The sequence below is a fragment of the Protomyctophum parallelum genome (assembly GCF_964188405.1).
Source record: "Protomyctophum parallelum genome assembly, chromosome: 4".
Lineage (NCBI taxonomy): Eukaryota > Metazoa > Chordata > Actinopteri > Myctophiformes > Myctophidae > Protomyctophum > Protomyctophum parallelum.
The window spans coordinates 46319837-46333130 of record NC_139700.1 but is presented as its reverse complement, the minus strand read 5'-3'; the positions used below and the strand labels follow the sequence as shown (position 1 = coordinate 46333130).

At 43.3% G+C, this 13294-nt stretch overlaps 1 protein-coding gene across 1 annotated transcript in view; it reads left to right on the top strand.

Annotated features, from left to right (window-relative positions):
- Positions 1 to 13294, top strand: part of LOC310857222 (mucin-2-like) — a gene marked incomplete at its 5' end in the record, with an annotated part of 77845 nt that overhangs the window by 15790 nt on the left and 48761 nt on the right. The window contains 12 exons of the mRNA XM_083762832.1: positions 1070 to 1139; positions 1983 to 2120; positions 3534 to 3698; positions 4736 to 4830; positions 5289 to 5415; positions 7131 to 7395; positions 8037 to 8089; positions 8215 to 8324; positions 9011 to 9162; positions 9558 to 9696; positions 11838 to 11948; positions 12132 to 12308. Coding sequence (XP_083618958.1) covers positions 1070 to 1139; positions 1983 to 2120; positions 3534 to 3698; positions 4736 to 4830; positions 5289 to 5415; positions 7131 to 7395; positions 8037 to 8089; positions 8215 to 8324; positions 9011 to 9162; positions 9558 to 9696; positions 11838 to 11948; positions 12132 to 12308 — 1602 coding nt within the window. The remainder of the gene's footprint in view (positions 1 to 1069; positions 1140 to 1982; positions 2121 to 3533; positions 3699 to 4735; positions 4831 to 5288; positions 5416 to 7130; positions 7396 to 8036; positions 8090 to 8214; positions 8325 to 9010; positions 9163 to 9557; positions 9697 to 11837; positions 11949 to 12131; positions 12309 to 13294) is intronic.

The window sequence follows — 13294 nt, the reverse complement described above, 5'->3', positions numbered from 1 at the left end:
GGGAGCTTGTTCCATGCCGACGGCCCGTAGAAGCAAAAAGCTGCTTCCCCGTATTTTTTAGTTGCCATTTTTTTAGGCAAAGCGAGCAGGCCAGCAGTGGAAGACCTTATAGGGGGCGGTTTGGGACATATTTAGGCAGGCAGTCATGTAGGTAGGAAGGTGCGAGACCATTGTCATTTGTGTGTGTCATTTGTGTGTGTCATTTGGTTACCATTTTGTACACTCTAGGGTCCTTGGAATTGAAATGTTTGAGAAACACTGTGCTACGATACGTTGAACAGAGCCTTAATTAGTATCATTAGTAACACATTTGAAGGATGTAAGCGGGGACGTGCACATATAGACATCAACGGGGGCTTCAGCCCCTGCCCTTTTACCCGAAAACCACTGCCCTTTCCAGACCACAAATGCAGCATTTACTACACGGTGAAAGAAACGCAAGTGCCACTCCTTGCCATGCCATGCCATGCCATGCCAGAAGGCAGTGTTCAGGAGAATTGCTTTTTTTCCGAAGTCTCCTGAACTTGAAGTATTTAATCCAAGCCAAGCTTTCAGGTGTTGTGAGCTTGTAGATCTGCTATTTTCGCAATTTTGTGCCCTCCTTAGGGGATTTCAGCCCCTGCCTCTCTAACGCTCTCTGCACGTCCCTGAATGTAAGGAAATATGGCTCCTGTGCATATAGTCCCCCCCCCCCCACACTAGGCTACAAGTCATGTATGGGTGGTATACTGAAGCACTGAGAAAACTGTTGCGCCTTTCTTTGGCCTTTTTTTTATTTTATTTTTTTAAACTACGGTGGTCTCAAAAACATATGGAAAACTTTGACAGAAAAAGACTCGCTCGCTCACCGTATAGAAAATATGTCTTCACTGTGAGGTTTCCGATTCTGTCTGTTAAAATGTCTTCACTGTGAGGTTTCCGATTCTGTCTGTTAAAACGTTTGCTTTTTAATTGCAGTTTTACTTCTAGTTTCTATACGGTGAGCGAGTCTTTTTCTGTTAAAGTTTCCCTGGGTGGTATACTGTACATGCATGAACACACTGTGTTTCCACCGGTCCACACAATGCAGGTGATGAAGGTCCAGGCAGGAGGACAGGTCTATGTCAACCAGATTCTGTCACATCTCCCACTGTTCACACGTGAGTTACACACGACTATACACCATTCACACTACATAGATCACACCAGTGAGGGTTGTCCCGATCGGATCGCGGGTGATCGGAAATCAGTGCCGATCACGTACATTTTCAAATGATCGGAATCGGATCGGGAGCCAAAGAAAACTTGATCGGGACATCCCTATAGTATCAATATTATACACATATCATGATATTAGACTGGATATTAGTCTGTGATTTGGGATATTGTACTGTTGTGATATGGCATAAACGTGTTCTATAAATATAAATATCGGATCGGGGGAAAAATCGGTATCGGCAGATGCTCAAAATCAAATGATCGGAATCGGACCGGGGGCAAAAAAAACCCGTCCCAGACGGTCTCAAGTTAAACAAATTTAAACTTAACCCATTCTGGGCGGGATCACCCCTTTTGGTGTTTGAAGCATTATGTTATGCTTTAGCTGTTGGAGAAATAGCAGATCTATACAAGCTCATAGCACGGCACCGAGTGCCGCTCTACGAGCTTGTAGGTCTGCTATTTATTTTTTTTATCTTGAAAATGTGCCGCAAATCTTTATATAATATTATTTCAGAGCGAACGTTTTTAACTCAGATGGGGGTCGGCGGCCAAATACACATAATTCTGGAGGTCCTTGACATGACATTTTGAGCACCACTGACATAGAAACTTAGGTATTTCAGAAAACTGTTAGGATTTAGAAGACACTTTTAAAATGTCGACGTCAGGCCTAAACAGTCTCATCAGGTTTCTGCTCAAGCTACGTTGTCTATATATATACGCCAATGGCAATTTGAATGGACAGTGTAAAATATACTATACTGTCCCCCCCCCGGGTGCAGCGGAGCTGAGCGTCTTCCAGCCGTCCTCCTTCTACATATCCATAAAGACCAGGGTGGGACTGCAGGTTCTGGTGTCACTGACGCCCATCATGCAGGTCTTCATCACCGCCTCGGCCCGCCTCCGCGGAACCACCTGCGGTATGTAGGCTATATATATATATGTATATATATGTGTGTCACACAACTGTCAGGTCTTTCCTATTCCTTATGTCTGTTAAAATGTCTTCTCCGTGGGGTGTCCTATTCCTTATGTCTGTTAAAATGTCTTCACTGTGAGGTTTTCAATTCTGTCTGTTAAAATGTCTTCACTGTGAGGTTTTCGATTCTGTCTGTTAAAATGTCTTCTCCGTGGGGTGTCCTATTCCTTTATGTCTGTTAAAATGTCTTTACTGTCAGGTTTGTGATTCTGTCTGTTAAAATGTCTTCACTGTGAGGTTTTCGATTATGTCTGTTAAAATGTCTTCTCCGTAGGGTGTCCTATTCCTTATGTCATCACTGTCAGGTTTCCTATTCCTTATTATTAGAAGGTTGGAGACCACCTGATGACCTACCTCTCTTCCATGCCAAAGGCATCCATTGGACATTGATTATATTCGCATCTTTGATGTATTAACAAACTGTCGAAATGACTTCACTGTGAGTTTTCCTCTCCTGTCAGTTCCCAAACTGTTCTGGATCAGGGCCCACTTACTTAACCAATGGGCGGGAACCCCTTTTGGTTTTTTAAGCATTATGTTGTACTTGTACAAGCTCACGAGCATGAAGATCTGCTATCTTTGAAAAGTCTTGAAAATGTGGTGCAAATCTGCATTATCTAACTGGGGTTCCTTGAAATAGAAAAGTTTGAGAATCACTGTTCACGGCTGAGGGTTCATTTATTACCTGGCATTTTAGTTTATTTGAGGCACTATATGTGGCTATTTACCTTGTTGTCTACTGACTAGAGTTCATGTTTACCTCAGTGTTGATTTTGTTGACTAAAACTAAGATGAAAAATGTTCGTCGACTACCTTTTTTCACTGACGAAAACTAAATGGAAACTAAATAACAACTAAGCTATGATGACTAAAACTAACACTAAATATACTGACAATTTTGTCAACAAATAAAAACTAGACTAAAGTAAAATGTTAGGAAGGGACTATAGTGGACAAGAGTCATTTTACACTTGGTTGCATGCTGAAAATAGCAGATCTACAAGCTCACAACACATCGCAGTGCGTCGCAGACGTTGTGAGCTTGTAGATCTGCTATTTTGTGTAAGTGTAAAATCAGCCATTACGACGGCATCAAGGCCCAACAAAATATATTTTAGTCTACTAAATCAGCGGTAGATTTAGTCGACTAAAATCTTATGATATTTAGTCCACTAAAACTAGACATTCCTGGTGACTAAAATGTGACTAAAACTAAAGGAAAACTATTCAAGACAAAAGACTATGACTAAAACTAAAAATCTAAAATTGCTGCCATAAAAACAACACTGGTTTACTCATGTCTCTATGTCTAAATTCTAATTGTAAATGGACCCCCCCCCCCCGCCCCCTGCAGGTCTGTGTGGGAACTTCAACGACGTGATGGCTGATGACTTCAAGGTGATGAGCGGCTTGGTGGAGGGCACCGCGGTGGCGTTCGCCAACACCTGGAAGACCAGGGCCCGATGCCCGGACGCCAGGACCCGCTTAGGACACCCGTGCAGCCAGGGCATCAACAATGGTATCAACTTCTTACCTCTCCCTTTATAGCACTGCGATCCATATAGGTTTCTAAATCCTAACCGGTGGATTCAAATTTCAAACCCATAATGGTGTCCAGGCGTTGGAGACCATGCATAGATACTGCAGAGGCAACCCCCTGCTTGGCCATGCCAGAGCCTTAGATATAGACAGAGTTACGCAAACTGCGTTCACTTCATTGGGGCTTCAGTCCAATGGCGGCTCTCCTACATAGACTTCTATTGAGAACGGGGACAACCAACCAAGTCCTGGACCGGAAGTATAGGCAGAAATGCATTGGTCTCAGGCCAACAGCCCAGCTTTAATGATGCTTAAATCCCTTTATTTTAGATTGTTTTGTAGTAATAGTACAACATAAACATTTTGTTTATGTTGTTACTGTATAATACTTATAATACTTATGTATAAAACAGTTGTCACTCATGTTGCACACATGCTTAACCCATTCTGATCGGGCACCCATTTTGGTGTCAGCATCATGTTATGCTTTAGCTATTTAAAAATAGCAGATCTACAAGCTCATATCGCGCCACCGAGTGGCGCGATACGAGCTTGTAGGTCTGCTATTTTTGAGAAATCGAAGAGCGACTGACATTTTTAGAATCTGATCTCAGGTCAGAATGGGTTCATCAGACCAGTGTGTGTCCGGCGGAAACCTCGTATGAATCTGATCTCAGGTCAGAATGGGTTAAAATAGCTCTTGTTTGCGCCGCCTCGTTGAAAACAGCTGGGCTCTGTTCAGGCTGCATGAACAGCGCTCAAGTGTTCGGTTTCTGCCCCCTCAATGTCGTAACTCTTCTATTACATGGCTCTGGGCCATGCAGGGGAGATATGATTAGTTAGAAGAAGAAGAAGAAGAAGAAGAAGAAGAAGAAGAAGAAGAAGAAGAAGTTAATTATAAGTTTGGGGTCATTTTAACTTCTAGGCTTGTGTGAGCACCCCCGACAGTTTTATTTTTTAAGTTGCTTGATTCAGTATTTTTTTCCATAACAGATTGTTGTGTTTTCTGTGTTCCAGAGCGTTTTGCTTCTTACTGGTGTTCCAAACTGACCGACATCAAAGAAGTGTTTTCACCCTGTCACTCTGTCATCAGCCCTAACACTTTCAAAGATGTGAGTTACATGTATACGCACACGTGTGTGTGTGTGTGTGTGTGTGTGTGTGTGTGTGTGTGTGTGTGTGTGTGTGTGTGTGTGTGTGTGTGTGTGTGTGTGTGTGTGTGTGTGTGTGTGTGTGTGTGTGAACATGACAAACACACTTAGAATGGGAAATATAGGGGGGGAAATGGAAATAGTTTTTTGTTTTTGTGTGTACTGTAACTTTCTAATGCTACTGATCTCTGTGCTCAACACTCTTAAAAACAAAGTAATCTGTTGTGGGTTAACAGGCCATTTTTTTATGTCAATCGATCAAGTCAACTTAATTCAAGATGCCAAATTATATATTATTATATTTAAATTATATATGTTTTAGGGCCATGTCATGTGATCTATACCTGCACAGCCTGTGTAGATCTGCCTTTTGGCCACCCCTGGTGTAGACTAACCTTATTCTGCTTCTGCGTTGACAGAACTGCATGTATGACAGCTGTAACTGTGAGAAGAGCGAGGACTGCATGTGTGCAGCGGTGGCTGCATACGTGCACGCGTGTTCTGCGGCCGGAGTACAGCTCAACGGATGGAGACACAACATGTGTAGTACGTACACGCACGCACGCACACACGCACGCACTCACGCATGCATGTACGCATGCACACACACACACACACACACACACACACACACACACACACACACACTAATATACTTCTGAGGACATCAACATCTTAGCAAGCACAGATATGCCATTTTTACAATGGCATTGGTATATACAACTTGGTTAGATTTAATTTAATTTCATATTTATTTATTTAATTTCGGTTATGGTTTTACATGATTATATACATTTTACTTTGTACTTATTTTTTACATATTCCATACCAGAAAAGAAAAGGAGCAGGAAGAAGATAAATCTTATTTATACCTGCCCCTATCATTAAAAAATCTAATTGATGCTGATACCAACCATACATTTTATATCACCATGATTACAACCAAAATAAAGAAAGAAAGAAAGAAAAACAACAAAGACAAAAGAACATATAGAGCTCAACAAGAGAACAAAGAAAACAACGCTGAGGGAACAAAATAACACTTATATCTTGGTTATGGGCATCGGTCGATGCCGAGTAATGCAAGTATCGATCCGATTCCAGTGTGTAATTACATTTGTAGACCATACAAACACACAAAGCAAAAAAACACACGTCACAGGAGGGGGGATAAACAATGCATATAGACACTCAAACACACAAAGCTATACACGTTGGAGCGGTTAGCTCAAAAACAATCTCTATCCAAATATGACTGTAAATGAAATATCATCATGTGATAAAATGACGTGGCGTTAGACTGGCATACTCAACGATACCGATATTTGGCAGTGTCGGGAAAACAACTCTAGTTCCTCCAGCCACGGATCCCAACCCTATGTAACTCCTCCTAGTCCTAACCCTTGCAGATAAGCAGTGGTGGGGAAAAGGTACTCAATTGTCTTACTTAACCCATTCTGACCTGAGATCAGATTTATACGAGGTTTCCACTGGACACACACTGGTCTGATGAACCCATTCTGACCTGAGATCAGATTCTAAAAATGTCAGTTGTTCTTCGATTTTTCAAAAATAGCAGACCTACAAGCTCGTAGCGCGCCACTCGGTGGCGCGCTATGAGCTTGTAGATCTGCTAGAATGGTAGCAGATCATGCTAGAATGGGTTGTACGGAAAATGTACAAAAGTATCGGCATCAACATGTACTAAAAGTAAAAGTATTCATATTGCAGAATGTCCCATTTCACAAGTTCAAAATGTGTAGAAAATGTATTGAAAGTAGCTGAAATGTGTAGGGTTGAAGAAGGGGTTATGGTATGTTCTCTAATCAAAATGAAAATCTCCAAAGTAACTAGTAACTAAAGTTTTCAAATAATTGTAGTGAAGTAAAAGTACAAATGTCGGCTCCGAGATAGTAGTGGAGTAGAAGTACAAGTACTGGGACATTGGAAATATGCTCAAGTAAAGCACAAATACCTCAAAATTCTACTTAACCCATTCTGAACGGGAACCCATTTTGGTGTAGCTATTGAAAAATAGCAGATCTACAAGCTCATAGCGCGCCACCGAGTGGCGCGATACGAGCTTGTAGGTCTGCTATTTTTTGAAAAATCTAAGAACTACTGACATTTTTTAGAATCTGATCTCAGGTCAGAATGGGTTCATCTAGACCAGTGTGTGTCCAGTGCGGAAACCTCGTATGAATCTGATCTCAGGTCAGAATAGCAAAAGCGACTAAGTTATACTTTCCACCCGCTTGCAGATAAGTACACCACGACGTGCCCGGAGCGGACGGTGTACAGCTACAACATGACGACCTGCGGGCGGACCTGCCGCTCCCTCAGCCGGGCCGACCAGTCGTGCCCGTCGGAGCGGGACGGAGCGCTGCCCGTCGACGGCTGTGGCTGCGCCGAGGGCACCTATCTGAACCACGAGGCCCACTGTGTGCCCAGAGCCAGCTGCCACTGTTACGACGAGGACGTGGTCATCCCGCCCGGACAGACCGTCACCAGAGACGGCTCCACGTGGTAAACAAACAAAACACGCGCACCCATTGATGATATGCTGCCATCTTAATTGCCAGCAAGGTGCTAACTAACCAGGTGCAATTTTCTTGCAATAGAACGGCCCATTCATCCAAACAGAAAAGTCCTATTTAATTGTATTAAATGACGTCAAACTCACCAACATTGCAGCTGTACGGAAAAGCTTGAATTATCCTCTTTCTATCTTCAATGTGTTTTGTTTAATAAAGATCCACCGTAGACATGTTATGAGCTACTTTATGTCAAGAAGTTCCTTGCAGAGGAAGTGTTGGAGTTTGGAAGTGCTTGTTGACTATCCACTCAACAGGCTAACAGCCCATGCGTACCACCTGTTTTGAATTTGCACATAATGCAGGAGCGTGGTCAATGCTCTTTGGCCACTCAGAATAGCCAAATGGCATTGACCACGCCTCCAGGTCTTAAGTTAAGTAATAAGACCTGGTACTTAAGACACAGCCCAATTTTGTCTAGAAAAATACATACTTGTCTTGCATAATAGTTGTTTATATTCTATAACTTCGCCATTGAGTTCTCACAGATGTGTACCCGGATATTGTATAGGTTTATTATTAAAGGTTCATAATTCCATCAACTCAGCTCATTAGTACTACATGTTCTTACAGCATTTGCAGGGCAGGAGTTCTCAAATGTCATGGCAGGACCAAACCCAAAGAAGGTAGGTTTTGGGTACCGTACAGTGCATACAATATTAAAAAAAAGGCAGCAACAAAATAACAATAGCATAGCTATTGGTTCATTCTGGTTGTATAATGGGTGCGGCGATTTGTATTTGGTGTGCAGATGTGAGAACATGCAGATCTCCCATGGTTCACTTTGACTGCTCCACCGCTGCTCCTGGTGCCACTGGGACTGAATGCCAGAAGAGCTGCAACACTCCGGACATGAACTGTGTAGGTACACACGCACGCACGCAGTCCAAGGTTGACCGTTATTGTGGGTTGCGGGTGAAAGAAAATGCCACAATACAAGAAGCACAGACGTCTTCACACTGAAATAAACTCCAAGACGACAAGGACAGTCTGGCAAACAGCCTCAAAGATTTAGCTAAGCCCCGCCACAAAACTGCTATGGTCCAATCACTGCTAAGCACAACATGGGATAGACAAACCTCTCCACCAATAGTTTTCCACTTTTCCTATATGATGAAACATTATTTAAAAAAAAGGTAATGCCACGCACATATTTTTCCAGCGCATATGGCAGGCCTTATTGTTGATGGATTCGGAAGACATTTTGAAGGCCTGGTTCGAAAAATGAACCAGTATATTTAATGTGTAAAATCCATGATATTTTACATTGGAATGAATGAGCCTGGCAGGAAAGTGTCCAAGTGGGAGTGTCTAAGTGGGAGAGGGCGGGGCTTTGCTAAAGGTGAATTGGGTGGACCAAAGGAGTAAAATAATACTACTGGTAAAATGAATGAATGAATGAATTAATTAATTAATTCACATAGGCCTATGTCCTTTCAACCGATAACTCTTCCAAACAAAAACTAAACTCACTTCCACCTATACCGTATACTGCATGCCACCCAAACAGTAGTGTGTATTAAGTGCTTTGCTGTGTGTTTCCGCAGGTGAGCGTAGGCTGCTCGTCAGGCTGCGTATGTCCTAGTGGTCTGGTGTCCAATGGGAAGGGAGGCTGCGTTAAAGAGACCAGCTGTCCCTGTGTGCACAACGGAAGGAGCTACCAGCCTGGAGAGACTCTAACTGTGGGCTGTAACACCTGGTATGTATATCTGTAACACGCGCACGCACACACGCACAATGTATATGTCCGCATAAACGAGACCATACAAGAAGGTACAGTAAAGGTTACATTCATAAATCATGGTATGTCTTCATGATACAATGAGCATGTCATCCTGTGTCACAATGAAAACACATATTTCAAGGTTTATGAAAAAATCTTTTTTTTATGTTTTTCATTGCAATCATAGTGTTTTTTTGGGGACCCACACTTGCAATACCCTTACCAGCCTATGCACGCCCACAGGTTAGAGTCACTGTTCCAGACAACGTGTGAATGAATTATTGACTGTGTGCCTGTGTGTGTGACTGTGTGTGTGTGTGTGTGTGTGCGTGTGCGCGTGTGCGTGTGCGTGTGCGCGTGCGTGTCCTCAGTTCATGCAGAGGCCAGAAGTTCACGTGCACCAACAACCAGTGTGACGCCACCTGTGGCATCTACGGAGACGGACACTACGTCACCTTTGATGACAAGAGGTTCGAGTTCAGCGGGATGTGTGAATACACGCTGCTGCAGGTATACTCACGCGTGTGTGTGTGTGTGTGTGTGTGTGTGTGTGTGTGTGTGTGCGTGTGTGCGTGTGTGTGTGTGCGTGACCTGCGGATGAGCTTTTGTGTCACCCGAATCTGCGTGTGTATATTTATAATCCGCCCGCTATCCGACCGCATTGATTAATAATTCAAATGTAGAAAGTCCACAACCACCCGCGGATTGCCGTGGTTGCGGATTGGTTGCGGACTGCGAGATTTTGTGCGTTTTAAAATCTATAATAAGCCTATAGATAGATGCCATTCATTTATTTCCCGCATTATTTCCGCATTATAGCAGATCTACAAGCTCATAGCGTGGCACCGAGTGCCGCGCTATGAGCTTGAAGATCTGCTATTTTTTGAAAAATCGTGAATATAGTGCAAATCTTTGAATTCTTTCAGAGCCAACGTTTTTTTTTTTTTTTAAGATATTTTTTTGCGGCTTACGCCTTTTATTGATTTTTGAAGGGACAGACAGTAGGCTGACAGGAAACGGGAGAGAGATGGGGGGATGACATGCAGTAAAGGCCGTGTCGGGTCCGGGAGTCGAACCCGCGGCACACTGCGACTGGATTACCAGTCCGGTGCCCAGACCGTTACGCTACGGCCTGGGCCAGAGCCAACGTTTTTAACTTACATCTTTGCTTCTGGGGTGTCCCGGCCTGGAACAACATATTTTCAGACGGGGGTCGGCGGCCAAATACACTATTGTTGACCTATTTCTAAAATATTAGTGCAACTTTGGTTCAACTTTGACCCCTCTATCACATGGAACTATTTTCTGGGCGTAGTGATATGGACACAAAAAACATAGTTCAGTGTGATAGAGGGGTCAAAAATGTACGAAAGTTGCACTAATATTTTAGAAATAGGTCAACAATACAAATACAAATTTTGTGGATTAATTAACTTTTAATGAGTGGCCCCTGTGCCCCCCACAAAATGACCGGAACTACTTAATATATATATATATATATACCCCACGATTTTGTAACCCATTTTTCAATTGTGTCAATCATCTAATAATGTGATCCTGGGCTCTACACACCCTCCACCAACCTAGTCCCCATATATGGGGGACATGGGGAGAGCAACGGACTTGAACTCATGCTTCCTTCATGCCTGAGTGTCCAAGTTGCTCCTTTACACCTGACAGGGGGGAGTTTCCCTGGTTGGACGTAGCGCGTGGAAGGAACACGTTATTCCAACCAGTTCCTTTCCCCTCCATCAGGCGCCCCGGCTGGCCAGGGGGAGGCAGTTTACTACTTCATATTTCACCAAAACTAGAACAGATCCCACCATGGGACTCGGGCAATCAATTAATACAGTTGCAACCACTATATAAATGGCAAGTATTTCATACAGCTTAAGCTAAATCTGAACTATCCCTTTAAGCAGTCCAGTGCAACGTGTCGCCTCGTAAAACAACGGGAAGTGTTGATAAAAAAATATAATCAATATTCAGTTGTACTGCATTTTCTATTTCTTGTTTAAATTGTTTTCCAAAACATTCTTGAGAGTGACGTTTAGTTGTAAATTACATTGTGCTGCCATGTTGGATATATACGGCAAAAAACAATCAACCAGGGCAGCAGGTGCTCTGAGGCTTTCTTTGATTGGACAGTGACGGTCTGTTATTGAGCGGAGCGCCGGGAGCGGTCATTATATCCAGAAATAACAGACCGCTGAATTCAGCGATTGACCAATCACAATCAAGCATTAAACCGAGCTGTGTATATGTTCTGTAATGTGGCTGTAATGTTCTACCTCAGGACTACTGTGGCAGTCAGCAGAAGCTTCAGATGTTCTGTCATGTTCCATAATGTTCTGTGATGTTCTCCAGGACTACTGTGGCAGTCAGAAGAAGCTTCAGATGTTCTGTCATGTTCCATAATGTTCTGTGATGTTCTCCAGGACTACTGTGGCAGTCAGAAGAAGCTTCAGATGTTCTGTCATGTTCCATAATGTTCTGTGATGTTCTCCAGGACTACTGTGGCAGTCAGAAGAAGCTTCAGATGTTCTGTCATGTTCCATAATGTTCTGTGATGTTCTCCAGGACTACTGTGGCAGTCAGCAGGAGCTTCAGATGTTCTGTCATGTTCCATAATGTTCTGTGATGTTCTCCAGGACTACTGTGGCAGTCAGCAGGCCAGCGGGAGCTTCAGAGTGATCACTGAGAACGTTCCCTGTGGAACCACAGGAACCACCTGCTCCAAGTCCATCAAGATCTTCCTGGGGGTAAAATGAACACACACACAAATGCACGCACGCACGCACGTGAAGAGCACTACACCCTTCAACTTCACTTCTACAGGTTTTGCGAGGCCACTACTACTGATATTGGGGAGTAAAACAATTCCGACACCGGCACTGTTCCGCGACCGATTTCCATGGAGTGTGACCTCTCTCTCTCTCCTCCAGGCCAGCGAGTTCCAGCTGACGGACGGAGGATACAAGGCGGCGAAGGGAAGCAGCGACATGTTTCCGTCTCAGATCCGCAAGATGGGATTGTACCTGGTTCTGACTATCCAACCTGGACTGGTCCTCATGTGGGACCAGAAGACCAGCCTCTTCATCAAACTCAGCCCCAAGTACCAGGTGCACGACACATACTAGTCTTCTGTTTATAGCAGTTGGTTCTTAACCCATTCTGACCGGACACCCATTTTGGTGTCGGCATCATGTTATGCTTTAGCTATTTAAAAATAGCAGATCTACAAGCTCATATCGCGCCACCGAGTGGCACGATACGAGCTTGTAGGTCTGCTATTTTTGAAAAAAAACGAAGAACGACTGACATTTTTAGAATCTGATCTCAGGTCAGAATGGGTTAATCGGACCAGTGTGTGTCCAGTGGAAATCTCTTATGAATCTGATCTCAGGTCAGAATGGGTTAAAATGTGGGATTTTACTCTCAGATACAACAACAACAAGAAAGACATGGAGAAAAAGAGGGAATATAAAAAAAGTGATAATGGTAAAATAGGTGCTCATTCAAATACGAGGGGGGTAAAACATGTCTGGCCTTCTTTGGCGCTTGGTCCAGACAAAAACTGTCTTTGAAAGTTCCCTTGAGAAGTTTCAAAAGGATGTACAGATGTACAGTCCAACACCTGCACATGTTTGGATACTGTATGTACTAGCCTATTATGTTCATGCCTATATATTCATTATGTCGGTTCAGATCGTGTGTATATTGCGTATTTTGCCCTGCTACTAAAAAGTAGGACTTTGGTGAGGTGTTGTATTTATTCATAGGTACTTTGAGGTGTATTACGGATGTTGTACTTGGCTGGTCCAAAATGTAACATTGACGATGGGGTGTTGAAGTGTCATTTTATTTCTGCCCCTTGGCCAGTTCCCACATGTGAAAGAGGTCGCAAGTCTCAATGTGTTTTTACTGGTAAAAAACAGGATCAAGGCATAGAAAAAAAAGAGAGACGATTCAAGGCACTCAAGTTATTTCCTCGCTTTAACTTTGAGTGCCTCTTGAGTGTCTCTCTTTTATCTAAGTGAAAACATGTGCTCATGTGCTCCTGTCACGTGCTCATGCAAATGAGCACAAGAGCACAAGATGTGCGCAA